Genomic DNA, 27,142 nt, shown 5'->3' on the forward strand with positions numbered 1-27,142 from the left:
TAAATGAGAGGAAAATTGTAGTGGAGCTAAATTCAGTAAGTAAAAAAAGAAGACCATAGACCAGTGAGGAACCATATGGTAACTTCATTGACATTGATTTGCAGCAGTAAAGTCACAAAAGTTTAAAAGTCTTGTAATAACCTCCAATAACACTATAGGGTTGACATTTGTAATTTCCAGGTATTTGATTGAGTGCGCTATAAAGGGTCTGTAATATGATTGGTAGGCCGCTCTGCTGGATAAAGAGATATTTTAAGGTAACGAGTATTGGTGTAGTTCACCGGGGACTTGAGATGGAAACTCATGGACCATATGCTCTCGGTTCAGAATGACTTGCTGGTATAGTTAATGCTTTAATTATAGACATGTCATTACTATTCATTTCATAAAATGGTGTGCAATGAAGTTTATGACCGTATTTGACGGGTTTTAAAGAAAATGCATCAGTATTTATGGAATTCCATTCATAAAAAAAATGAAAACTGAAAGTTTACTCAAAACTGAGGCTCATTTTCTGAATCACCCAGGGAAAGTTGACTGTTTCTAGAACATCTGTCAAAGCTTGTTCGGTATCTTTTGAATCTCATTTATTAGTCTGTGGCAGTGCTGAAAAGAAGTGATTGATATACAAATATCAATAAATACTATACGAAGTATAAATTATATCCGATATTATTGCAAATAATCATCCAGTAGTAAATGTATTTATGCATGTATGTTTGTGCAGCTAATTCTGAAAAGGAAAATATGCCCCTCCCCCCAAGATGATAGAAATAACAATAAAAATAGTTGGGAACCATTCGATTTTTCACATATTTTATACTTTTTTAGTCTCTGATAAGCTTCCATTGAGGTTTTCTGTTTTTACATTAATCTTCAGTGTCAACTTTTAAAAGATAACCTACTCTGAAGAGAGAGATAAAAATAAAATAAATAATAATAATAACAATATATCTATATATATATATATATATCTATATATATATATCTATATATATATAATTCTTTGAATTAATTTAATACATTTTAAATTAATAATTTTTCATTTCAATTTAAAGGGTTCCTTTGGCTCAGTGGTAGAGCATTGCTTTAGCACATTAGGTTAAAAAAAAAAAAAAAAACCTGTAAGTCACTTTGGATAAAAGCGTCTGCTAAATGCATAAATTTAAATTATTTAATATATATATATATATATATATATATATATATATATATATATATATATATCATGTGATTGGACTCATTAAAAAGACATCAAATCAGTTTTTATTGCAACTTTTAAAAGTTTATTCTTGTGGCGGTTTCTAAACATTGCTTCTGAACTGGGAGCATCAGTTAAAATCATAGTTTGAAGAAAAAAAAAAAAAAAACCTGCATGCAACCACTGTAGCCTCCAGCTCCTGGGCTGACTGGGTTCACTTAGTTAAACAAAGTAGAATCAAATAAGATAGCAGACAGGATTCAGCCTTTGGCACACATTGAAAACAGATACTGAAGAAGGGTTTGACCTTCGGAACAGAAACAAATGACAAGAACAATGTATTATTCATAATAACAGGCATACAACCAGTGACCAAACATAAAAATAAAAAGTCACAACTAAAGCAGTTTGCTTTCTTTTTACACAGGAAACCACTTATAGTATAAATGTTCTGAAAGATCTGAATTTGTAATTTCCTATAAATTGCAATGCAAATGAGAAAGATTACAGAGAAACAGAGCAAGAGAGAGTTATTAAATAAGAAACAGACTCTATGCAGAGGTAGAGGTCAGTGCACACGGCCAAAACTCCCATCAGGACTCGAGTTTATAACACCGTCTTCAGATCCAACGCCGGGCCGCATCCTCACATGCTCACAGAAAATAAATAGAATAATACAATCTTCGAATGCTTTTTATCAGTCTTTTGATTCATGGTTTTGTTTGTCTCCCCAAAGAGACTTTTCTAGAACGTTTTCCCTGATTTCAAACTATTTCCAACACTTGTTCAAAGGGAGTCTAAAGCACCACCATTTGCAAAGAACAGATCCTCCTTGAGAAGAACTTTGGTCGATATTCCTTAATCTTCAGGAAATAAACCGAAACAAACATCTGGGTTCACTGCCTTAGTTACATATTTTGTATAGTATCACGTCTCTGACAAAAAGTTATCTAAACACGCGATTAACACAAAACATGTCTGGGTCATATTTCACCACAGAATCAAAAGGAAATTATATATTGGATATATTAGCATCACATAGCCTACTTACTGTATTGTACACAAAAGACACAAAGTGTACACTACATTTAGATTAAACAATTTTAAGTAAATTGTTAAGACTTTTTTGGGCATTGGAGATAGAACAAAACAATGAAAATAATTAATGCAATAATCAACATACTGCTTGAAAATAAAATACCATTTTGATGTTATCTTTAGTAAGAAAATTACTAAGAAAATTTGTTTTTCATTGCTGCAAAAAAAAAGAAAAAAAAAAAGAAAAAAAAAATGCATCATTACATTCATGGCAACATAACATTGTTAAATTGCTTTATGTTGATTTTTTTTTTTAATCAACAGGAAATTCAATTGAAGACAAATGTACAACTAAAGAAGAAAAAAAAAAAAAAAAAAAAAAAAAATCCTCAATGACAGCGCTTAAGAGATTTGGGATCCCAGATTTACTTATTTCTGATAAAACAACTGACATTTTTATTTTTCAAAAATTGTGTCCATAATTTAGGAATTAGCTAAAGTAAATATTGGTCGCATATAAATATCTAAACATTATAATTAAATTTCTTTAAGTATGTACAATATACAAAATCTATTTCTGGAAGTACTAATTCTCAAGGTGTTTCTGAATGAAGTGTCACAAAGGAAAAAGTCTAAGTTATTCTTAACAGATAATATAACGAATCATCACATACATATGATGGCATAATTAAATGTAACTTTTACAACTGGGGAGAACTGATTTTAAAATTAACTTTGCTGTCTAAAAACATTATGTCTTAACGAGATTAATTTTAAATGTTTCTAATTTCTTTTTCTTCATCTAAGGCTGTTTTCCCGCTAAATGCAGGCACCGCAGGTGATGGCAGTGGATACAGCAGGAGTTCCTCTTCCTCACCAATTCAATTCAGTCTCTGGTTTGATGCATTGTAATCGAGAAATAAAACGCTGGAAAACACTAAGAGCTTCACCTTTGTGTTTTGACTCAAAATCATCTGGAAGTTCGTTAGGAGCCTTTCAAATATTCACTTCAATCTTTCCAGCAGGTATCGTATGGAAAAGAGCACAGCGTATTGCTTTGAGAATTGGAAATGAGTGACACAGCATGTGTATATCTGGCATTCGTTGAGGTTATAAAAAAAATAAATAATAATAATTAATTAAAATGGCGACAAGAATATGGAGCTTATACACGTTCATGGTCATTGATGATGGAATGTCAATGTTGGCTCTGCAAAAGAAAACCTTAGATTTCAGTATTAAAACTTCCAATTTCAGTCCATTTCTAGGCTCATCAAATCTTGTATTTCAAAAGGAATTCCCAGGGACTTCATATCCCAGAAACCCTCCACAACACATTCCTTTTGGAAATACAAAGTCAACTTCAATTACTCTTGGATTATAAGACTAAATGGTGCAAACTGCCTTTATCGAGTATTACAAATTGGGAAAAACAAAAAACAACAACAGCTACACAATAAAATATTCCAACTAAACAGAGAAGTCCAAAATGTAGATTTTCCCATGATCTTGCATTGTTAGACTAATTTTAGATCAATAAACAGTCATTAAGAATGTTTTTTTAATTTAAAATAAATCTTAAAGAGATAAAATGATAAACAACGGTTTGTAAGAACAGTGGCAATTTTATAGTTTAATCAACTCACAGCCATTTGGAAAGAAATGTTTTAAGGAATGGAGGAATATTCAGGGAATGTCTTGTGAGAAGTAGTTGATTTTGTCTCTTGATCTTGATACAACACATCCTTGAGCGTCCAAGTGGAATTTATCTAACCATACAAAATCAATAAACCGTACCTACACCCGCACCTACAATGGCAAACACATATGACAGAGCAGTTGGAATGTGGTTCCAGTCATTGGGCGTCTTTCTCCCTCATTTTTCATCCTCTCATTCGCATCCTCTAGTATTTCTGAACTGCAGTAGCAGTGTCCTCCTCTCTTTCCTCTAAGCCACAGGTTGGAAAGTGATCTTTGTGTGGGTGTCTTGTATATACAGCAGCCGTACGGCCAGCAAGAACACTCTTCTGACACACTCTGGCTCAAGAGTCTCATGGAGGTACTAAGCACATATGGTTCCTCTTAGAGAACGCTTCTTCTGAAAGTCTTTCTCTCTCAGTCTCTCGTGAAAGTTCTCAGTGTCCACCGTTATTAGGAGATGATGGCCGGCGACCATCTGACCACTGTCAGGTTATCTGCGCTCACTGAGCGCTTCTTGGCAGCTTTTCTCAAGTCTTTATATTTGTCGTCACAAAGCCTGGAGATCGCCTGTGAGAAACATGAGAAGGAGAGACAGACATTCACATTTTTTTTTGTGATTGATCTTTTTTACACTACCACTGGACTATTCAAAAAGTTTGGGATGAGTAAGATTTTTAATGTTTTTGAAAGAAGTCTCTTCATGCTCACCAAGGCTGCATTTATACACTAAAAACAGTAATACTGTGAAATAGTGTTATAATAAATATTTATATATTTTTAAACTAATATATTCCTGTGATGGAAAGCTGAATTTTCAGCATCATTATTCCAGTCTTCAGTGTCAAATGATCCTTCAGAAATCATTCTAATATATGAAGAGTTCCAAAGGTTCCAAAACGCGATAAACGGCATATAAAAAAAAAAAAAAAAAACGCAACAAACGCTAGTCTCCCTTTTTTGCAGAATGCAATATATCTGCTCAACCAATCAAAGCACACCATTCCACGCACTGTAAACAACCACAGCGAACCATGCCATGTACTCTGGACAGTAATGGTGGCGCTTTGAATACACCTGGAATTCCTCATTTACTTTGTATTTTGTCTTCAACAAACAAGGGCTACATGATAAATCACACGTGATTGTCATGCACATCTCGTCAGTAAAGCCAATTCTGTAATTAATAGTACCGGTAAATCTCCATCACTTGCTTTCAGATGGAAATTATTCGGATGCATTTGATACACAGAGCCGCAGATCACTGACAAGGTACGCTATAACGCGTTCATAGATGAATCGCATTCGGTTATGGACACAATATTGTGTAGCTTGTCAGTGTTGGTGTTTATATTAATGCCATGTATGTAATTTAATGGCATAAATAAAACTGAAAATAGAACTGGCCCCCCAAATGAGCCTGGTTTCTCCCAGAGTTTTGGTTCCTTGCCCGCTGTCGCCTCTGGCTTGCTTAGTTGGGGACACTTAATTACCAGCGTTTTCGTTGACTTGATTGCACAGATACTATTTTAACTGAACTGAGTTGGATGTTGACAGTTGAATTCAATGATGAACTGCATTTTTGCTTTATTGACACACTATTTTCCTATTTAATGCTGTTCAGTTGCTTTGTTACAATTTATATTGTTAAAAGCGCTATATAAACAAAGGTGACTTAACTATATTTTTGTTGATACAGCATATAGCACTAGTCAACTAAATGAATGTAACATGGCAAAGATTAATGCACTTTTGGAAGTTGAATGTAAGGGAAAAGTTTTGGAATTTCTGTGCTCTAATGTAATATTGTTGTTTATGTTCTTGTTCATTATGAAATTTAATTTTATGGCTGTACTGTAATTAATTTATAGCATTAACAAGATGACCCATTGAATTCATTTAGGAAGCGATGACCGATGAATGTATTTTCAGTCCAGTGCCTGTATATAATATATATTGACCAAGTTAAGAGGCTGTCATAATTAGATCAAGTTTCTATAGCCGCTTTTCACCGCTGGAACTTTCCCCAATAACTAGGGACTTTTGGCTGGTACTCTGTTTGTTTCCATCACAGGAACCAGAAAGTTCCAGGTAAAAAAATGCCCCTCAGAAAGTCCCTGCTGGCGAGGTAGTACTTTTTTAAATTTCCAGAAATTCTGGGGGTGGGACTTGAGCGCTAAACATCCTGATTGGTTGAGTTCACGCAGCATTGTGATTTCAACCACCATTTATTCGGATCATTTTCAGAATATTACAGTTATTGTGGCATGAAATGTAATTCTAAAAGTATTTTAGGTGAGATTGTAGTTGTTTAAAACTCAAATCTGTGGTCTACTTATAAAAATGTGTTTTTAAAAGTGTGTTTATCTATGTTGAAAACTTTTTTTTTTTTTTTCGGTTCGCAAACGAATCATTCGATGTAACCGAATGTTGAGTAAATGAATTACTCCGGGATATTGGTTTGTTTTAACTCAGAGGGAGTGTCAGCCACATTAAAAAAAGTTAACAGCTTAAGTCATTTGTGGATTATTGCGCATTGGAGACGGGAACAGTTTAAAACGATTCAGTTTGATTTGGTAAACTGGTTCAAAAAGATCCAGTTACATCGAGTGATTCGTTCGCGAACCGTATATGACAAACTGCTTTGTTTTGAACTCTCTCACAACAGACATGGAAGAGGAGACAATGCTGAATAAAGTCGTAGTTTTTGCTATTTTTGGACCAAAATGTATTTTCGATGCTTCAAAACTTTCTAACTGACCCTCTGATGTCACATGGACTACTTTGATGATGTTTTTCTTACCTTTCTGGACATGGACAGTATACCGTGCACACAGTTTTAATGGAGGGACTGAGAGCTCTCGGACTGAATCTAAAATATCTTAAACTGTGTTCCGAAGATAAATGGAGGTCTTACTGGTTTGGAAAGACATGAGGGTGAGTTATTAATAACATAATTATGATTTTTGGGTGAATTATCCCTTTGAGGTGTTCCCCAGGGTTCTGTTCTTGGCCCTTTTCTACTTTATTTCTACATTATTATTGTTATTATTATTATTATTATTAAACTTATATTATTAACTTATAAGTCATTATCTGCTGATGTATAAGTGATAACAATGTCATTGAGTAGATATAGAATTAGCTAGATTCACATTTGATACAACTGAAAGTGTCACAGAAAGAGTATTGGCTAAACTTGTACTTTCTGATGCAAGAACCAAATTTCCAAGTCCCAGCACCTCCAAAAAATAAGTGGTAAAAAGTTTAATTACTGAGACGATGCAACTTGTGTCCATTATTTTGAGATGATGAATGATGTGTGTGTGGGAGTGTATAAAGAAGACCAGTGCAAGATGGAGCAGGGGGGCTGGTCCTTATGAAAGAACTGGATCACAAACCACTGATTGACTGAGCTGTCCACCCAGACCACTGACTCTATATGGGCTGGTGAGCTATTACACCACCAAAGGCAACTGTGTGCACACACACACACACACAACTGAACTAACTAACATCATTATAGGCCTGGTCTTGTCAGGACTGTAATTGTGCAGCATAGAGGCTGAATGCTGGCATAAGACACATGGGGATTCAGACAAGGTAATTACTCAGCTCTGCTGCTACTGAACCAATGGACCAATACAACATGTCACGATATTCCTTCTTAGTGAGAGCTGTACCAATACAAGCTTACATATTCTTTATAACTTGATGGAACAACAGATTCAGTACTGCAATCTATCAAGATATTGGACTCTTCATGAAAACGTAGAAACCACAGCACACTGTGATGTGAATGAGATCTTGAGTGACAATCTGAGATACATATCTTGAGCTATATAATGTGTGTTAATGATCTAGAGTAGTATTGACCACTCACCTCGAGCTTCTGGGCCTTGTCTCTGCTGAGAGGTTCCAGGGGAAAGCTAAGGCTGTTCGCCTCAGAAAGTGAACGCAAGTCAAAATAATACTTGGCATACACGCTTGATGGAACGTTAATATTGAACTGCAGCAGCTCCAGAAACTGTCGCTCCAACTCATTCCTGGTGGGAGAAAGAAAGCAAAAAGAAGTAGCTTTGCATATATTCCTTTTGACATTTGTCACTGGGTGGAAGTAACTGAAAAGAAAACCTTGAAAGTTAAGCTATTCAAATAAATTCTGATTTTGCATGTTTAAAACTAAAATCCTGACAATATGAATAACTTTATTTATCCTCATATTTCTTACCACCAAAGAAAACTCCTGAAAGTTCAAAATAAACTATCTGTTGTCACCCCTTCCTACCAACCACATAATTATTCCAACACATGCAGAAACCTACCAGCTAAATATAACAGTGAAGCCTCTGACAACAAAAAAAACATCCAAAAACCACAAACCCACACTCTGTGGTCCTCCATTCTGTGATGTGCTTTGAGAACAATAATACTGCCTCAGTCACTGAATCTTTAGTCAGGTTGGCCTTTAAAATTACTGTGCTTAACTGTACTCAGCAGGAGTTTAAAGGGCAGATGTGATATGCTGGAAGTTTCAAGTGTCACTCTTTATATCGGTCAGCTCAATTTTTTTGGTACCTTACATTTATGGATATTATATATGCTACTTTAAGCTCTTTAGGATATACTTTCCAAAAATGTCACAAAAACATAATAAACAACAATTCTACAAATGCTTAGAGCCTTAGACTAACTAAATTTAGTCTAACCTTAGACTAACTTAACAAACCTAAATTTAACTAACTTAAAAAACCTAAAATTAAAACATGTTCCTTATTTGTTAGTGATTATCCAGCATATAGCATATATCTTAGAAATGTTTGAAGACCGAGCATCAAATCTATGTTTCCATTCATAGTTGCAAAATAAAAATTTGTATGGAAAATTTAAATATTGCATAAAACATTTACAAGTAAAGCACAGTTTTTATTACGTTCAAGATACTTGTTGCTTCCTGGGAAACTGGTGCAAATTATCAATAATAAAAATGGAAGTTGAAACCGACAACGTTGTTGTAGCCCTTTATTCCTACATATTAAATGACTTGCACTTCAGAGTGTTGTTATGTTATCTTGAATTCGGAGGCGCAAGAGACACACACTTACATGTCTTCCACGGTGATGTCTTTGAGGATCTGGCAGTAGTCAACATTCCATACGGCCTGATCATCCCACACTTTTGACGCCAACAGGATGGCACCCAAAACAATCCGCTTCCAGTTAGCAGGACAAATATCAATCTCTGCATATGTTAACAATCTCTCTAGATACACCTGAGCGAGAGAAAAAAAGAAGAAATTGCTAGCAACTCTAACACTGGCAAGTATGGGGAGTCACACGGATCTGTGTTAGGCCCCCTGGTGTTTTCAATATATTAGCTGCCCCTTGAGAAAATAAATAAATAAATAAATGTAAAAAAAAAAAAAAACACCAATAAAAAAAAATCATTTGATTTAGGTGAGTGTTTCTCTTCAAGTTTTTTTTTCTTTCTCCAACACCTCATCTCATTAACATGGTCACCTGGACTGTTCACTGGGCCACAGTTTGATTAAATGTAAGATTATTGTTCATAAGAAGCCAAACAACATTGTAATATCGCAACATGCATTTTCTGTAAAGCTGTTTTGAAAAAAAATTATATTGTGAAAAGTGCTATACAAATAAATCTGATTTGATTATACTTAAAATTACTATTCAATACTATGGTAAATACTTAAGTACTTGGAAATGAGTAAGATTCCTTCAGGGTTAGTTCACCCCAAAATAAAAATGAGTGTCTCGCAGGGCTCCAGGATGTGAACAAAGGCCTCCTGTAAAGAATCAATGTGTTTTTTTCTAAAAATAAAATAAAATAAAATAAAAAAATATTCATATTCAAAATGTAATAATGAGACACTTTTCTTTTCTTGGATGGGTGCTTTTTTTATTAAACTTATTTTGGACTGATGCATGCAACACCTGCTGAGTGGCATTAAACAGCTTGAAAGATCAAAGACAATTTTTTATATAATTTTTTATTACAATTTTGGCAAATCTTAAAGATAGGAAGCTCTGAAATTTTGCTATATTTCATGATTAAAAAATAAATATATGAACGCAGAAATGCACAGTAAATTATCAAAAATACACTATGTACTATTGACTCCTTAATCACATGGATACATTATTTCTCTAAACATGTAGGCATTGCAATTGTATACCATATAGATGAGAGAGAAAAACATACTCTGATCAAACTGCTTACTGAGGCACATTTATACATATTCTATGTCTGTTTAAAAGTTATCTGTTATGTGTCTGTACAAGGTTGAAACATACTGTTCAACACTACATTAATATTGAAGCAGAACAGGTAGATGCATGAGCCCTCATTTCAGTTTTATCCACTGTTGAAAGCACACCTCTTTTTAACATGCCACATGATTCAAGGTAATCTTCCTGTCTGCTAGACAAGTAAAGTGTAAAAGGCTATTGCTATGTTGAGTGGCAAAGAATAAGTATGAACACTATCAATAGTGATGGTTTCTTAAGTAACTCTTATAATACTTCTTTGTGTACTTCCATAGGAACGTTATAACCATTACTTCTTGAATGGTTGAATCATAAGTCTGTTCTCTATTGATGTGGTTTATGACAGTATGCAGCATTCATAAACACTGCTGATGGATGTAGGCGGACAAAGATGTCCTTATGAAATGAAAAAGCATGATGTATGCAGTGCAAAAAAGATTTAGCAGCACTGAGCAGCACAAACACTCATACACACTCAATAGAGGACAACAATTTCAAATAACATTGGTTTCCCACAGTGAGAAAGAAATCTAATAAGAGCTCAACTTTGTTTGTAGAAAGTATAAGACATAAATCGCAAGTTTAATTGGTTCCACTGCATCGCCGGACTCCTCCAACGGGCAGCTGTGCTTTAAATATGTGCTTATTAGAGTATGCTTATGTGAAATTCTGAGCTAATGTCCTCAAGATGAACTAGTGTCAGCAAATGGGCAAATTACACACCTACATTTATAAAACAACAACCTGTGGAAACTCTATGGACAGTGGTCTGCACCTTCAAAGAAAACACTAACCTGGGCATAGCTTTGGAAACATAATTCAGTTTTTATATATATATATATATTCATTTTTTTTTTTTTTTGATACCGTATTTTTCATTTCATATATTATTTATCAAATTCATTTTGATAAATAAGTCGCACCTGACTATAAGTCGCAGGACAAGCCAAACTATGAAAAAAAAGTGTGAGGATATAGTCCGGAAAATACAGTATTTCTGGTAAGGTTCATTTCAGTTTTAATAATTACTGTAATTTAGTTTAAACTGGATTTATTTTAGTCTGTTGCCAAGGTTAAATGTGTATGTATATGTGTATTTTATTTTTATTTCAGCATTGTTTCATATAATACAAATTATTTAGTTTTAATTAAGGCTGGGCGATATGGGCAAATCGGATATATATCTTTGTATTTTCGTTTTTGAATAAAAAAATAAAATAAAAATCACTTACTACCTAATGTTGTCAAACAAAACAATAAATATTAAAGGCTATGAAAACAAATGAAGTTAATGTAAGCCTTTATAATATGTGCAAAAAAGGGTTAAAATCACATCTCATATTAAAATTGTAACATTACAATATTAAAACAAAAATAAGGCTTTTAAAGCAGAAGTAAAATTAACTAAAAATGAAAATAAATGAGAACAAAAGCACAGATTTGTGTTAGGCTATTTTGATTATTATAGATTATAACTATTTTAAACTTGCACACACACACTTTCATTTAAGCCCATCTCAAGCATTCACAGCACTTTGTATGTCTAATACTTGTTTCATGACATCTCATGAAGGTAAATGGTTAAAAAAGATGCGCCTTCAAAATAAGGATTTGATCATAGATGAGGAACAGTCACACCTTAGACAGCTGCTGAGCTTAGCATCCACTCATAAAGCACTAAGAGTGACGGGAAATCCACTTCACTGACGGTAAACCCTATTTTAACTTGTGCTACCAGCCAATCCAAATAGACAAGGATTCATCTGTATTGGTCCACGATCGAGTCACATGACATTCACTCACCAGAGTAACTACGGCACACTCAGCCGTGAGCTGGGCGGCACTGAAGAGCGTACGGACGAATCTGTAGATCTGTTTCTGTTCCGGGTCGTGCTTGTCATAGTCTGACGGCACATCCAATTTCTGTGGAAAGAGGAAGTTTTAGAAACATTCAGGAAAGTTCAGGATGCAATTAAACATCTTATAAATGAGCTGCAGAAATAAAACACTTACTGAAAGTGGATGAAGTTTTTCATCAAAAATGTCTAACAGCATTCGCCCGTCCACATTTCTGAAAGGAGAAGGGTGAACTGAAATTAGATTAGGGAAGACTAGGACTTCTTCTAATATCATAGAAAGAATTAAAGAACTAGGAAAGAGTGTTGTGTTACATTTTCAGTGTAAAAGTTAGATTTCAACTGATCTGAAAGCCTTGGAGTTTGAAGGTTATAAATCATTAAAGGTTTATATGCTATTACAGTTTAAGACACAAAGACAGAGACAGAGCAGAAGATGGAGATAAAAGTACTTAGACACACAGATAGACAGAAGACCTGATCTGATAAGAGAATTGAAAAACATACCTGTTCTTTATGTGGTAGTAAATTGCGAGAGCAACACTGCAAACAGAAGAGATAGCAGAAAGAAGTTGATATAACGCTAGTCAACAAGATGAAGCAGCATTCAATTCAAGCTGAAGGAGAAGTAGTATATAGCGTTATCCTTGGTATTGCACAGCTTTTGCATTGTCCTCACTAACTGTACACTGAGCATTTGAGAATGTTTTTTGGCAAAACGATGAGACAGGCAAAAAAAGGTGGATTTTTGTAAATCATTCACAAAACTATTCCTGAATGAATGAACACAGCATTTAATGCCACAAGGAGCTTAATTTACAAAGAACAAATCTATTTGTAAATCCACAGGTTGTACCCATATCAGTTATCACAGTATCTTCTGTTTCATTTTGTATATGCTTTGGCCAATTTTGGATGTGCGATTATTCATGCTCATTTTTTTTTTTTTTTTTTTACATTAAAATGACCTTTGCTGACATCCAATGTATAACTCGTCTAAAACAAAAACAAACAAAAAAAACACTAATAATCTATTACCATTGTTGAAACTTTAGCAAATATATCATACTGTACTGTAATATTGTGACATCTTATCATTGATTTTACATTTTAGTTTGATGATTATGATGACGACGATGATTATTATATATATTGTATTTATTTAAATAGTACTGTATAGCATTTTTATATTGAACCTTTATTTTATATTAATGAAAATAGTTATTGGCTTACTACCTAACATACTTAAATTCATAAAGTGTTGTGATGAATGTGATCAGTGGAACTTATAAGACTGATATGATATGAAATATTCAGAATCAAATATTAAAATCATTTTTTTAAATCATGGACTTCATGATTTAGACGACTCCCTTCCACACTCAATCTGTTCACGTGACTCATTCACTCATTTTACAAGCAGTTATTGGGGAAGTCGTGGCCAAGTGGTTGAAGAGTTTGTCTTCTAACCCTAGGGTTGTGGGTTCGAGTCTCAGGCCGGCAATACCACGAATGAGGTGCTCTTGAGCAAGGCACCGAAACCCCAACTGCTCCCTGTGTGTGTTCACGGTGTGTGTGTGCACTTCGGATGGGTTAAATGCAGAGAACGAATTCGGAGTACGGGTCACCATACATGGTTGTATGTCACGTCACTTTTATTTATCAATAATACAACGTAACATGTTGTTAGGCCCAATTTCCAAAGGCTCCAGCCATGCTTTTGAAAACCCTCATTTAGATATCCGTCATAAACCAGTCGTGCACATTTCGATCAGTTTACAATGAGGGCGCAAGTACCATTTAATGGTGTATTTGAGGTTGGGTTGGCTGACGGTGCTGTCGTCCAGGAATATCGTCGAACAGGAGCTGTACTTGCGTCTCATCGGACCAGACGGATGTTGCTGAAACACAAGGACATGCAGAGTGCAAACTAAAACATCAGTTATTCTTAAACACACACATATTTTCAGCAAACAGGATGAAAATGAGGCCACCTGCAGCCTCAGAGAAGCTATTATCATCTCATTTATATCCGGGTGATTCTCACTTAATGTGTGTGGAGTACACGTTAGTATCCCAATCCAGTACAGCAGAAACAGTCATGTATTATACAGGACTTCAAAAACTGATAAGCAGCATTAATATTGCAAATAAATCATTACAATGTTAAAACAGACACTATCATACGTTTAAAGAAAATAAATAGAGCAATGGGCAAATATTTACCTTTGACTCCGCAATGTGTGTTAACTTGCAAAGCAATAAAATACATTAAAACAGGAACAAAACATATGCTATTCATTACAGTTTGAGTATGAATAGCATGCGGCAATGAAATGGAGAAAGTTATGCACATTAGAGGAACGGTTCACCTCAAAATAAACATTTGCTGAAAATTTACTCACCCATTTTTAAAAAAAATCAGAACATGTTTCGAGAAATGAAGCATTACATCACCTGCTCAACAATGGATCATCTGCAGTGAATGGGTGCCGTCAGAATGAGAGTTCAAACAGCTGATTAAAAAAAATATATAAATTCACAATAATCCACACCACCCCAGTCCATCAGTTGATATCTTGTGACGTGAAATGATGCATGTTTGTAAGAAACAAATACACCATTACCTCAACCATCACTTTTGGCCAAAAGACCAGTCAATTATCCATATTATCACTTCTTTACAGTGACACAGTCCATCCCCTGTTGACCTCTCACTTCAAAATCCACCGGCATATTTCTTTAGAACAATTTTGGACTGTTTTAGCTTGTAAACAGTGCTTGATCTATGCATATTTCTCTGCTGATTCAGACTTTTATTTACAGAATAAAGCATTATTATGGATTATGAACTATGGAATTTAACTGAAAGCATTAGACTGACATAAAAAAAAAATAATACAAATAAAAATAAAACCTTAATGATGGATCTGGATTGTACAAACATGCAGCTTTTCACAAGACATTAATTGATGGACTGGCTTCGTGTGGATTACTTGGGGACTTTTGTTTTGTTTTTAGCAGCTCTCATTCTGACAGCACCCATTCACTGCAGAGGATCCATTGCTGATGCTACATTTCTCTAAAACTGTTCTGACTAAATAAACTTATCAACATCTTAGATGACCTCAGGGTAAATGTTCAGCAAAGGATGGTGAACTATTCCTTTAAAGCATTTATATAGAAGGAAAGTGTTGATCAGAAAAGCAATGCTGTTACAGATGCAACACAAGCTCAGAGACTCATGCGATACTGGTTCCTGCATTCTCATGTGGGATTTGATTAGTTCTGTGGGTGTTGTGACACATGAAGGGATGTCTTTATTGTAGACAGAAAACACAATCAATTGATGACATGGCTGCTGCTACTTACATGGTTGACGTACAGACTTTTCCGTTTTTCCCGAACTGTGAAGAGAAACATAATCAGTAACACTAGCACAACAGTCAGTACAGTTAATCAGACACAGACAAAAAGACAAGGGCGACAATTAAAGGAACGTCAGTAATATAAAGAGTAATATATCCAATGGTCTTAAACCATTGGATATATTTCATTAACTGTAATTAAACTTCCCATGTAGCACCATTGCGCTTCGTGCGTCCTAAGTTTGAGTCCTGGCTTGCGAACCTTTTTTTTTTTTTTTTTTTAAATCATGACCATGATTTAACTAAAACGAGGCAAAAAATATTAAGTCATGAGAATGGCCATGAAACGTATAGTTTTTATTTCTTATGTCATGTACGTAGGGATCTACTGTTTTTGCATTTACAGTAGTTTGTTGTTTTTCTCTTGCATTTATTTTTTGACTGTAAAACAACAGGTTAGCTCGGTGTTGGAAAAACTAATTAGTGCAAAAATAACTCAAGCAGCATGCAGTCTGTGCGTACATAGTATGAGCAGTTAAAAAAAAAAAAAATAAATAAATCTAGTACACTTGACCAACTGACCGTAAAGCAACCAATCAGAGTTTGCTATATTGTACAATTTGGGCGTGAGTAAATCTATCAATGACATCACAATAGCACATCCAAATTTTATCACGTAGCAGCTGCACAAGCTATTAAACAGTGCTGGTGATGTTTGCCATTGATTTAGACTTTCAAATGTTGTTTTCTCAGTCAAAGCTTCATAAACCTCTCTATTTATTTGCCATTGCTGGTCTCTGTAGAACAAAGTTCAATGCACAGATACTGTATATACTACTCTATAAACATACTGTAACATTTCTCACAAAGCTATTTAAAAACACAAAAGTGCTCTTTAGAAATTGTTATGGTGTTAGCATTATAACCATAAGCATATAAACTTACGCCTACAAGCAGTTAATTTACATATAGAAGGCTGTGACACATCAAGCCAACAGCCATTCGCTAGACAATGATGGGTTGTTGTTTAGGCCCTGTCAGACTATTTTTTTTTTGTTTGTTTGTTTCGCACCATTGGCAGTAGTCTGACTAACATGGAGTGATTGTCTGATGATTGAACATGCCAAATTGGCAACTGAGCCCGTTTGTGAGAGAGATCACTCTGATTGGATGATCAGCATAAACCGTGTTTCCACCGCAGGAACTTTACCCAGGAACTAGAGACTTTGGGCCAGTACTCTGTGTGTTTCCACCGCAGGAACCAGGAACTAAAAGTTTTGGGTAAAAAAATGCCCCTCAGAAACAGAAAGTCCCTGCTGGCGAGGTAGTACTTTTTCAAAGTTCCGGAACTTTCAGGGGCGGGACTTGGGCGCAAAACATCCTGATTGGTTGAGTTCACGGAGCAATGTGATTTATTCGGATCAGTTTCAAAATATCACTGTTATTGTGTCATGAAATGTAATTGTAAAAGTATTTCAGGCGAGAATGTAGTTGTTTAAAGCTAGGGATGCACGATCATGATTTTCATGGCAACAACTGCATAGTTCTACAATCCAAAAAACACAATCAACACACATTCAATGAGAGGTTTCTTAATCAGCACTCAGTATTTGTTTTAGTTTTTACAATTTTTTTTTAAGGTCTTTACCATGAGACTAAAAAGTATGCTATATGAATAAATTATTCCAAAATTTTTAAATCAGATAATGTTGGTGCGAATAAAAAGATGCAAAGTATTTAATTCATCCAATTAAAAAAAGGGTATTGATTCACATCTATATATTAAATTTATATATATATATATATATAATATAATATAGAGGATACATTTTTTTTAATTGAATGAATGAAAGACTTCAGTGTGCTATAGCAGGTGATTTTTAAATCAAATGAAGTCGCACAGCTTCAGTGAGAACAGGAAAGTACTCTTATTTCTTACAGTTGGCTGTTCGCTTCCTAATGATTGCGTCATAACCTGCGACTCTCTGTCGCACAGTAGAGAAATTACCATATGGACAGGAAGAGAAGCTCGCAGGCAATCTTTTATGGTCTATGACAGTGGTTTTCAACCTGTAGTCCGCGGTGGTATTGCAGGTGGGCCGCCAATTATTTTCTGTTCATTTCCAGTCCATTCTAGGGCTGTGCGATTAAAAGAAAACGTCCTAAAATCACGATTTGAGCGTGCGCATATGCCTTAACTCCAGGTTCACACACTGTCTGTGATGCGCCTTTTTTCTGAGCCAATGTTGACGGATCAGAGCGTTCTCACTGCGGTAAAAGGCTAGAAATAAAAAACGTGCGAAAATAATTTATGTCTAACACATGAGCATAGAGTGAATTTGTTAGTGAACAGGATGCAGTTTAAGTGAGAGGAGACACGTTTTAAGTGTGCACACTCCCTCCTCGCAAAGCAGCGTGTATCTGAGCAAGCACGACCGGTTTTGTGACAGAGCAAAGGAAATCTGCTGCGAAAAGAGAGATTCGCACTCGTGCATTATTTTAATGTGCTTTCGCGTTATATTTATGCGCTCTCACTGCTGACCGCATACACATACTGTATACACACTGCAAACACCTGAGGCACCGCTACAATTAATGAGCTCTATGAACAATGCATGGCAAAAAAGAAAAAAAAGTCCCTGTATACAGGATTTATTTTTTTTTTTGCCACAAGTCTATACATTTTTTTACATCTTCACTATAGTGATAATTTTGACTTATGTCTGTTCTAGAGATGTTACTGTTCTAGAGAACTTTTTGATAAAGCTCTGATTGGTTTTCTTTTGGAAATATGTTTCAAATTAATCCTGAATGCATTTATGACTGTAAAAGCACAATTGCAAAATTGATAAAAAAAAATCGCGATAGTTTTTTTTTTTTTTTTGTCCATATCGCATAGCCCTAGTTTATTCAATAAATATAGTTTAAAATCTAGCTTCTGAGTACTAAGTTATTAACCCAACAATAGCGGGGTCAGTTAATTTTTTTGAAGTGGGCCGCGCAAACATATGTGTTTGGTTGTGTGGGCCGCGAGTTGAAAAAGGTTGGGAACCACTGGTCTATGAGGCTATCGGGGCTGAGTTATCGGGTATTTGAGTCAGCGCAGTATGCTCAACCCCCAGGAAGTGTGTGCTTCTAATTGACTTCACATGTCTTCATTGAATCCAGTGGTGTCGCTGTGTCCATTTCTTTTACTGTCTATGCCTCAGACGTAGCTCTGCACTTCCAGCGCTGAATGGCCGTGTGTGTCCTGCGCACAGATTTCACAATAATTCCACACAACTGACATGATGGCGAATGATTACAAATGTAGTCTGTGCAAGCGGGTGCACTTCCGGAAAAATCGGCCGAAAACAAAAACAAAAACCGATTGCTGATCGTGGATTTTAAGCAAAAACCGCCCGGTTCCGATTCATGGCCGGTTAACCGGTGTATCCCTATTCAAAACTCAAATCTGTGGTTTATTGATAAAGACAGAGCCTATTTAAAAATGTGTTTTGGAGTCGGTGAGCTCCACTCGATCATCGGGAGCTCAGTCCTCATGTATCCCCCCAGAGCACTCTCACCTCGGCTCGACCGTCTGATATGTGCAGCTGGCTCAGATGTCTCTTTAGTGGTTAAACATAAGATATAATTTGTTTAAGGTAAATCTAAAAGGTGATCTTTGGTCTGTATTCAATTTATCTATATGTTAAAATGAAAATAAAAAAGGCAAATTGATATAATACGTCGTTTCATTCTAATGACTGTATATATATATATATATATATATATATATATATATATATATATATACACATTTCCCTGGACATTTCTGCAGCTATTATTGTTTAAATGAAAAAAATAAAAAATAAAGGAGACAGTGGTATTTTATATCCTATTTCATTTTATTGTAAATATACAATGAGGGAAATTGCAGTATTCAAGGCGAGCTGACTGATGTTATCAAGTACTCTGCTGTTTGCAGAATTACCGGATTCACGTCGTCGCAGACGAATGCGCATATACGAATAATTTCGTCGGAAACGCGGCATTAGTGAACTGTAGCATGCGAAGAAAATCCAAACGACAAAAGCAAGTGGTCAGGTATGGAGAGTTATCTTTGATATTGTTTTGGCGTCTTGTAGTTTGTTTAGACATTTTATGTCAGTCCCTGGAGCCTGTTGGCCCTCATGCATACAAACACAAATATGAAAGCTACTGTATGTCTCATGACTCGCATATTATTCTCACATATTAGCAGTCTGACTATTTTCATCCATATTATAACTATTAATCTAAACCTACAGACGACAGCACAGCGTGCATGATCTAAACAAACAGCTGCGCAGCCAGACAAATGGGACAGATTCACAGACACTGTCAACATGCATATCCCCTTAATGCCATTAAACTGTGTAAATGACTGAAAGTACCGCCGTGATTGTATTTAATGAAACTAATCTGTTGCCCCATTAAGCAGTTTCAATGTACAGTAGTTAGCTACTTTTTGTTAGCCTGAATCTATAAAGCTTCAGCACAACACATTCAGCACACTAACAAACAGACTGAGATCAAACCTACTTTTCTTGTTGGGTAAAAGAACTGAAAAATAAGAAGGTATCTAAATTAAATCTGAGCATGGATAGCAAGGATGACAGAGGAGAGACACATAACATTACGCTAGCAGTTCACTGAGAAACAAGGAGAATATCACAACATTAGCCTGGGCAGAAATATCACCCACTGAGAAAAGCTGACATTTAACAAAATATCATCACCCAGGGGTATTCTGTTAAATAAAACTATTATTACAGCTTTTCTCTGAGGAGATGCTTGGTCTGACTAAGTCAGGGCTATCTGTGCGGTCGCCTCCTGATTGGTTTGGTTTCTTTTAATTAACGTTCCCCTCCAGCCTCCAGGCTTAAGAGGAGACCGTCCCACTCATCCACATGGAGTCTCTCACCGTCTGTCTGAGACTTGCTGAGAAAGATGGTGCTGGCGCGCGGGTGGTCCGAAGGATTGTACTCCATGTTGAGCTCTGAGGAGTGAAAAAGAAAGAGATGATTTATTATTCAAGACTGAGGCTTCCGCTCCTCTAGTATTAATAGAACATCCCAAACAATAACAGGAGATTTCTGACAGGATGATGTGAAACATTTAGTCAGACAAGCAACAACACGGAGTGGCTGTAATGTGAACACAGCATTGAGAATACAGAGATATATTAAATAATTAGATCAGAATAATTCGAACAGTATAATTTATGCATCATTTATATAATATCACAGTATTCATTATTATTCTAATTAACCTTCCATATTTTTATTTTAAGGTATAATTTAATGTAATGTGATATATATATATATATATATATATATATATATATATATATATATATATATATATATATATATATATACACACACACACACACACACACACACACACACACACACACACACAATTTTTCACAAACACACACACAGACACACACAATGATCTCATCAGAGCAAAAAGAGCATAGGCACACACCCTGACCAGGAAACAAGGAAACCAGAGTTCCCAGCATCTAAACCCGAAACAGCTGATCCTAGAGTAGCTGTCAGCTGCAACATGCATGCTGAGATTTGCTAAATGTGAGTGTAACCTTGTTAAGAAACGGCCTCTACGTGAGCAGGCCACTGGATTGTGCTTTAAGTCTTTTGAAGCGGCGTCTTAAATGCGAAAGAGTCACCTGAATCTCAAAAGAGCCTCGACAGTGAGACGTATGGAGCACTCTGGGGTGCAGGGGAAAGACTGATTAATAAAAGATGGAGCTGTGTGGGAGAGAAAGATGGAAGATGGATGAAAAAAGGAGAGAAGAGCAGAGAACGGTGAATTTGTTGCCGGTCTTAGAGAAGCTGGACACATGCGCTCTAATATTAATGTGTCTTATTGAAAAGAAATGTGCACACTCATGGGAGAACGTGTTGTAATAGTACAGTTTTCAATGGGATCGAGTCATTTCCTCTCTTCCTGTTCCCCACCCTCTGTATATTGTGAAAAGGGGCTCAAGTGTTCGGAGGGGGTCTGATCTGAACAGCCCACCACTTCCTCACATTCAGGAGAGATTCTTCCAAAAAACACACTACAGCTTTCACAAACCCCCATGAAGAACATCTTTCATGCATGTACAAAACTGTTTAGGGCCCAAATCTGGCCATGATTCAATACAGCATTATTTTCAAAAATGATTGTAATCAAATAATCACATAACTCATTTGTAATCATTTTCTATAACCATTCCTTTCATTTTTGGCAGACAAACTTAAAAATTGATGAAAATTGTGTGATATTCCTGAAAATGATATTTGAATAAAACATATTATTATTATTGTTATTACTTTGAGAGGTAAATTATATTCTGTATAATAGTAATATATTTGTCAAAATCTCTCTGCTTCATCCACATTAAATTCGTGATGCAGTCTGACCTGATGAAGGCCTGTGTTTACCCTCGCTGTCTGGTATTTTATATTCTATTGATGTTTCAGTAAAGACAAAGTGGATACAGTTGAATATGTATCAATGAGGTCAGTAGATGTTTCTAAGCTGAACGAGGGCAACAGCAGCAGTAGCTGTGGTCTGCCTGCCATCAGCTCCCACAGCGGGTACTGACAAACCAGAGTGTGTGTGTGTAAACAACACACTCAACAAACAGCAGAGAAAAGCACAGCCACATGAAGAGGATGTCCGATGGCTGCTCACTTACAAATGACAGTTTTTTTCATCATAGACAGAACGTTCTACAGACAAACATCTACTTGTTTCTAATAAGATTTGTGGCAGAATCAGATAAATGCTTTGGTTTTCTTGTAATACGAGCTTCATGAACTTCAGACATTCTACCTATGTTGACACAGGCACATTTATTATACATTTGCAAGAAGGGGTGATCAATATAAGCACATCATAATGTGTTTTAATATAATTTGAGATATTATTAGAGTTTACGTAATGGTTTAAATTAGTGTTTATTAATTTAATAATTCTTAATTATTATTAATTATTAATTATATATATATATATATATATATATATATATATATATATATATATATATATATATATATATATATATATAACACAAACTAAACATTTTAAGTAATATTTTTTTTCTTACTGACTTTTTTTATTATGTTTGGTAGAGCTCGTGTCAGGTAATAGGAGAGTTTCTGGGCATCATTAGTGCTGTGTCCAATATATAGATATGACGATGTATAGTAATAATCTGATTATGGAGTTTGGCAATAAACATTTCAACCATGCTTGGGACGGTCAACATAAATGAGCAAAAATGCTTTAAATGTCTTAAAATGATAACTTCTAAACATTAAACATTGACTGTCAGTCTTTATTCACCTGTTTCTCATTGTTTCTCATTCAAATAAAAAGTAAATCGTATAAATTACATAGCTAATGTCTATAACACATTGTAGCACTGTATAACACATAGCACATTGAAACACAGTGTTACAAATTAATAAATAACAGATTGGAGATTAAAATAATGGCAGATTTGTCTAATTTTAAATAAAAAAAAATAAAAAAAAACTGAGATGAAAAACATAACCCCACATTACTTTGTGCCCCGCTCCCCTATATGTCACACAACACACTTTTCTGGGAAGTTTCATCTGTGTGTGAAGACAGTACAGCAAATCCGTTCCTAAGTGAAATAAACGTCAACGGAATAAAATTGAATGGAATTGAACTTAAACTTCACTGTTCAATGCACTGATGTCAAACTCATTTCGGATAGTAAAGTTTGTTAAATTGTTAAATGGCCTGCCTCCATTAGATCTCTCTTTCATGTCATTATAAGTGTTTGAACACCAAATTTGTGTGATCATTGCAGAAAATGTGTTTATGTATATATAGATTATGTTTATGTAAATACTGTATTCTATATAGCAGTCCCTCCAGGATTTAGCGATTCTGAGATCACTGAATTTATCGCAAAATCACACAGTTTGTAATTTTCGCAAAAGCTCGCAAACTTTCAGAATTGCCACTGATTTTGGGCTTAGACACTTCCCATGACGTCATTGCAATGCACATTCAGACAAAGAAAGGTTGTTTCTCAGTTCCAAAAATGGAATGAAAACTACTTTGCTACTTTGGATAAACGAACCAAAAGCTGAACGAATCCGCACTATTTGTTTGATCACTGCTGGGAGACACAGTGAAGAAAGCAGTTGAATTCGCCACAGAATCAATAAAAGTAAATGTTATATAAATGTTCTACAGTATGAAGCGTTTAATAAACAGCAGTTTTACTAAATTCGTCTGAGGTGAAATTCAGTGCAGTCATGTATCATGATATGTATCATATCGTGAACTTTGTATTGTGATATGTATCGTATCATGACTTTACTGGTGATACACAGCCCTAGGCATCATGCGCACAGCATTTAGCACGAACACATCACAATGGAAAGTGTCACCTGGACATTGTATGCAATTACCAAACACTGACACAAAGCCACATGATAAGATCAAAAACATCCACTTGTCACATGAGCAACTCAAGGGAGTTTTGGAATATATACTTCCTTTTTTATGAAGACATAACTGCTCTTTTTCATTGACATTCCTTTCTTCCACAGTGTCGAGTTCTGTTACATTAACACACAATTCTCAGAACATTTTCAGTCAGTTAGATTTGTAAAGTTCCAAAGACTGAAGTCTCAAATCCAAAGAGATATTCTTAATTAAAGTTAAGACTTGTCCACACCCACTTTCTATAAAGTGGGGCAATTCCAACTTTGCAAGGACAGTCTGGCACATTTGACTCACAGCCAGTAAGTACATGTTTTATATTTAAAGAATTTGCCACTGATGATTCAAACTCGAGTTTCGAGCAGTGTAGAGCTTGTTGTTAGTCGCTTCTCCGAACACAAAAGGCAGAAAAAGTTTTATTTTTATGCAGCGCGATATGCAACATAACCCATAATAATCAGCATATTAAATAATCAGTACTTATGTCCCCACTGGATGCAACAAATGCCTGATTTGTAATGGGCTTTGTCTCGTCGTGCTGGGAGATGGCATCACATTATGGTAAGGTGCGTAACATTTCTGTCACATGCTTGAGGATTCAGCCAATCGCAAAGCCAAATACACAACTTAATATTCTTTTGTAGCAAAGTAGAAATGACCCCTTTAACTGATTATTGCAGTTTACTGTGATTAATTACAAACAATCCTAATATTTTTTACATCAATTCTAACATTAAAACTTGTTATCATTTATATATTTACACAATCTTTAATGGCATATTTACCAAGTTCTCTACTAAAAGATTTTATATTTATAAGTACCACAATGACCACAATATAAAAAATAAATATTCTTAACGATATAATATTAATAACAATATATAACTTTTAATATTATTACATGTAAATATTTACTATTAACATTCATTAGGGATGCACGATATTGGATTTTGGCCGATATTCGATATGCCGATATTTTCTAAATAATTTTGCCCGATGCCGATACCGATATCGATATATATACAAATATATACTGATATATTTACAAATATATACTGATATATTTAAACTTTAATTTTACTGAAGAGAAATCCATGTATCTCTTCTGTACTGATTCTACCATAAATTTATTATTTTACAAATGTAGACAGACATTCACATCTGAAAAACAGGTCAATTATTTCACTTGGAGAATATCGGTTTGGCTCATCGGCAGAAATATTCATATCGGCCGATACCGATAATGGTCATTTTAAGCTTTTATCGGCCGATACCGATGTTGTGCCGATATTATCGTGCATCCCTAACATTCATTATTAATATAAGCACTTGAAAATGCATATTTCTGCTTTCAACCCTCTTAAATGCTTTGCATCCATTGTAAGGAAGGTTTTTTTGTTAACACAATTGCGAATTGCTTTTAAAATGGAGAGCCTTTTCCCTTTTTTTTTGGTACCAGAATGTTTCTCTGCACTTTAAAGTCTCCAGGGTGTGAGATTTCTAAGAAAACAGCATCTGAGAGCACAAGCAGCATAACAGAGGTGTTAAGTGAGCTGTGCTGATGCTGACTGACGTCTCACTCAACACTCTCATTTACCCTACCTTTAAATTATATTTATTTCAGCTTTAGTTTTACTAATTTTAGTTAACCTTCAACATCAATGTGTGAATCAATTTGAAACATTTATTGTTGCGTGCAGTTTCTCAAGTTATTTTTCCCTTTTTTAAGTAGCATAGTCTGCACAGCATTCAGTATTCCAGTTAAATCATAGCCAGTGCCTTCCATTTGGATCCCTGTCAGGAAGACAAGAAATTAAATTGTCTTTGTTTCTTGATTTCTTTTTCTCCTGGCTGGTACAGAGGAAAAACTTGATTTGCTTCCCAGCCCCTGAAACGATGAGGGCAGTTAATGAAACTAAATGAGAAGTTCCTGGAACACAGTAAAGACTAAATAAGGCCAATAACATCAATAAAGTGTTAACAGCGTTAAAGGTGAGGTGTGTTTTTCTACACCACTAAAGGGCACAGAATGAAACTGGGGCAACATTCGAAAAGGTTTTTTTTTTTTTTTTTTAGGTTTAAGTTTTTCCATTGAATATTTAGATTTTATTTTATTTCAACTATTTTAATTTTAGAGATTACATTTTGGTTAACAATGACAACAATGGTGCTCAACATGCTAAAATGGACACACACAAGCACACAGGGTGGTCACTCAACACAAACAGCGAACAACATCCTCAGACGACAGGAAGTGACATAGGAGATCAAGAGCTTCCTCACTGAACCTTTACACACTGCACAGACAGTTCTTTCAGTGCATGCCTGCAAAGACTGTCAATAAATCAAGTATGATAAGAGTCCATCTGCATCTTCAATCAACCCTTCAGCCCAAAGTCTAATGGGAGAGACAGTTGGATGGTGATGTTATTTCTGTTTGAGTCATTATCTGGTTCAAATGAGCCATCTGTGGCCTGCCACATGCCCCAATCACTCTTCCAGTGAGCCCAATTGCTCTCGTGAGACGACATCATATCCTCTAGGTCACTGAAAGCTGTGGTGTAAACAACGGCGCTCTGCATATAAAGAAAGATTGCTCAATTGTCTGCACAGTGAATGGTTTGGGAAGTCTAAAATTGAAGAAAAGCAGTATAGCAGATTGGTCAAGAACTCAATTTGATCTTTGCAGACTGCATGGAATTAATAGTTTTAATAATCATTAAGTACATAGATTTCTGTCATTATTTATTAACCCTCATGTTGATGCAAACTTGTTCTGTGTTACACAAAAGGAGAAGTTTTTAGAAGGTCCGAGCTGCTGTTTTCTATTCAACAAATCTGAAGTTATACAACGCTGAGCTCTAAAAATGACAAAAAGTCACCAGAAAAGTGGCACGAAAGTAGCCCAAATGACTTAAGGCTCTCTCGGATTAGCAATTGTGTATTGTCATATTTCCATGCAGCAAAACCACAAAATCTTAATTAACCAAACATTAGTAACATTTAGTAAGTGATAACTTCGATTTTGATCTTTTTACTCCCTTTTCTTGGAGTTTGATGGTGCCAACTAAAACTTAAAATGAAAATTTACCGTAAAGTAGAAATACTGAAAGTTTTAATTTTTTTTTACAGTGTAATTAAAATGTTTAAGTACTAAAACTACTCAAA

The 27,142-nt window shown here is 35.2% G+C and overlaps 1 protein-coding gene across 4 annotated transcripts in view; it reads right to left on the reverse strand.

The window, feature by feature from the left end:
- Positions 1-1,248: 1,248 nt before the first annotated feature.
- LOC113066054 (cyclin-Y-like) overlaps positions 1,249-27,142 on the reverse strand; it is a 46,441-nt gene continuing 20,547 nt past the window's right edge. Inside the window, exons 2-12 of one of the 4 annotated variants that reach the window (XM_026237650.1) lie at positions 20,397-20,471; positions 20,015-20,035; positions 15,456-15,490; positions 14,310-14,333; positions 13,881-13,984; positions 12,591-12,626; positions 12,241-12,298; positions 12,031-12,150; positions 9,043-9,209; positions 7,821-7,983; positions 1,249-4,507 (exon numbers count right to left, since the gene is read on the reverse strand). In XM_026237650.1, coding sequence (XP_026093435.1) covers positions 4,391-4,507; positions 7,821-7,983; positions 9,043-9,209; positions 12,031-12,150; positions 12,241-12,298; positions 12,591-12,626; positions 13,881-13,984; positions 14,310-14,333; positions 15,456-15,490; positions 20,015-20,035; positions 20,397-20,471 — 920 coding nt within the window. In that variant the 3' untranslated portion in view covers positions 1,249-4,390. The remainder of the gene's footprint in view (positions 4,508-7,820; positions 7,984-9,042; positions 9,210-12,030; positions 12,151-12,240; positions 12,299-12,590; positions 12,627-13,880; positions 13,985-14,309; positions 14,334-15,455; positions 15,491-20,014; positions 20,036-20,396; positions 20,472-27,142) is intronic. The other 3 variants (XM_026237651.1, XM_026237652.1, XM_026237653.1) reach the window with 3 other exon arrangements.

The sequence above is a fragment of the Carassius auratus genome, chromosome 49 (assembly GCF_003368295.1).
Source record: "Carassius auratus strain Wakin chromosome 49, ASM336829v1, whole genome shotgun sequence".
NCBI lineage: Eukaryota > Metazoa > Chordata > Actinopteri > Cypriniformes > Cyprinidae > Carassius > Carassius auratus.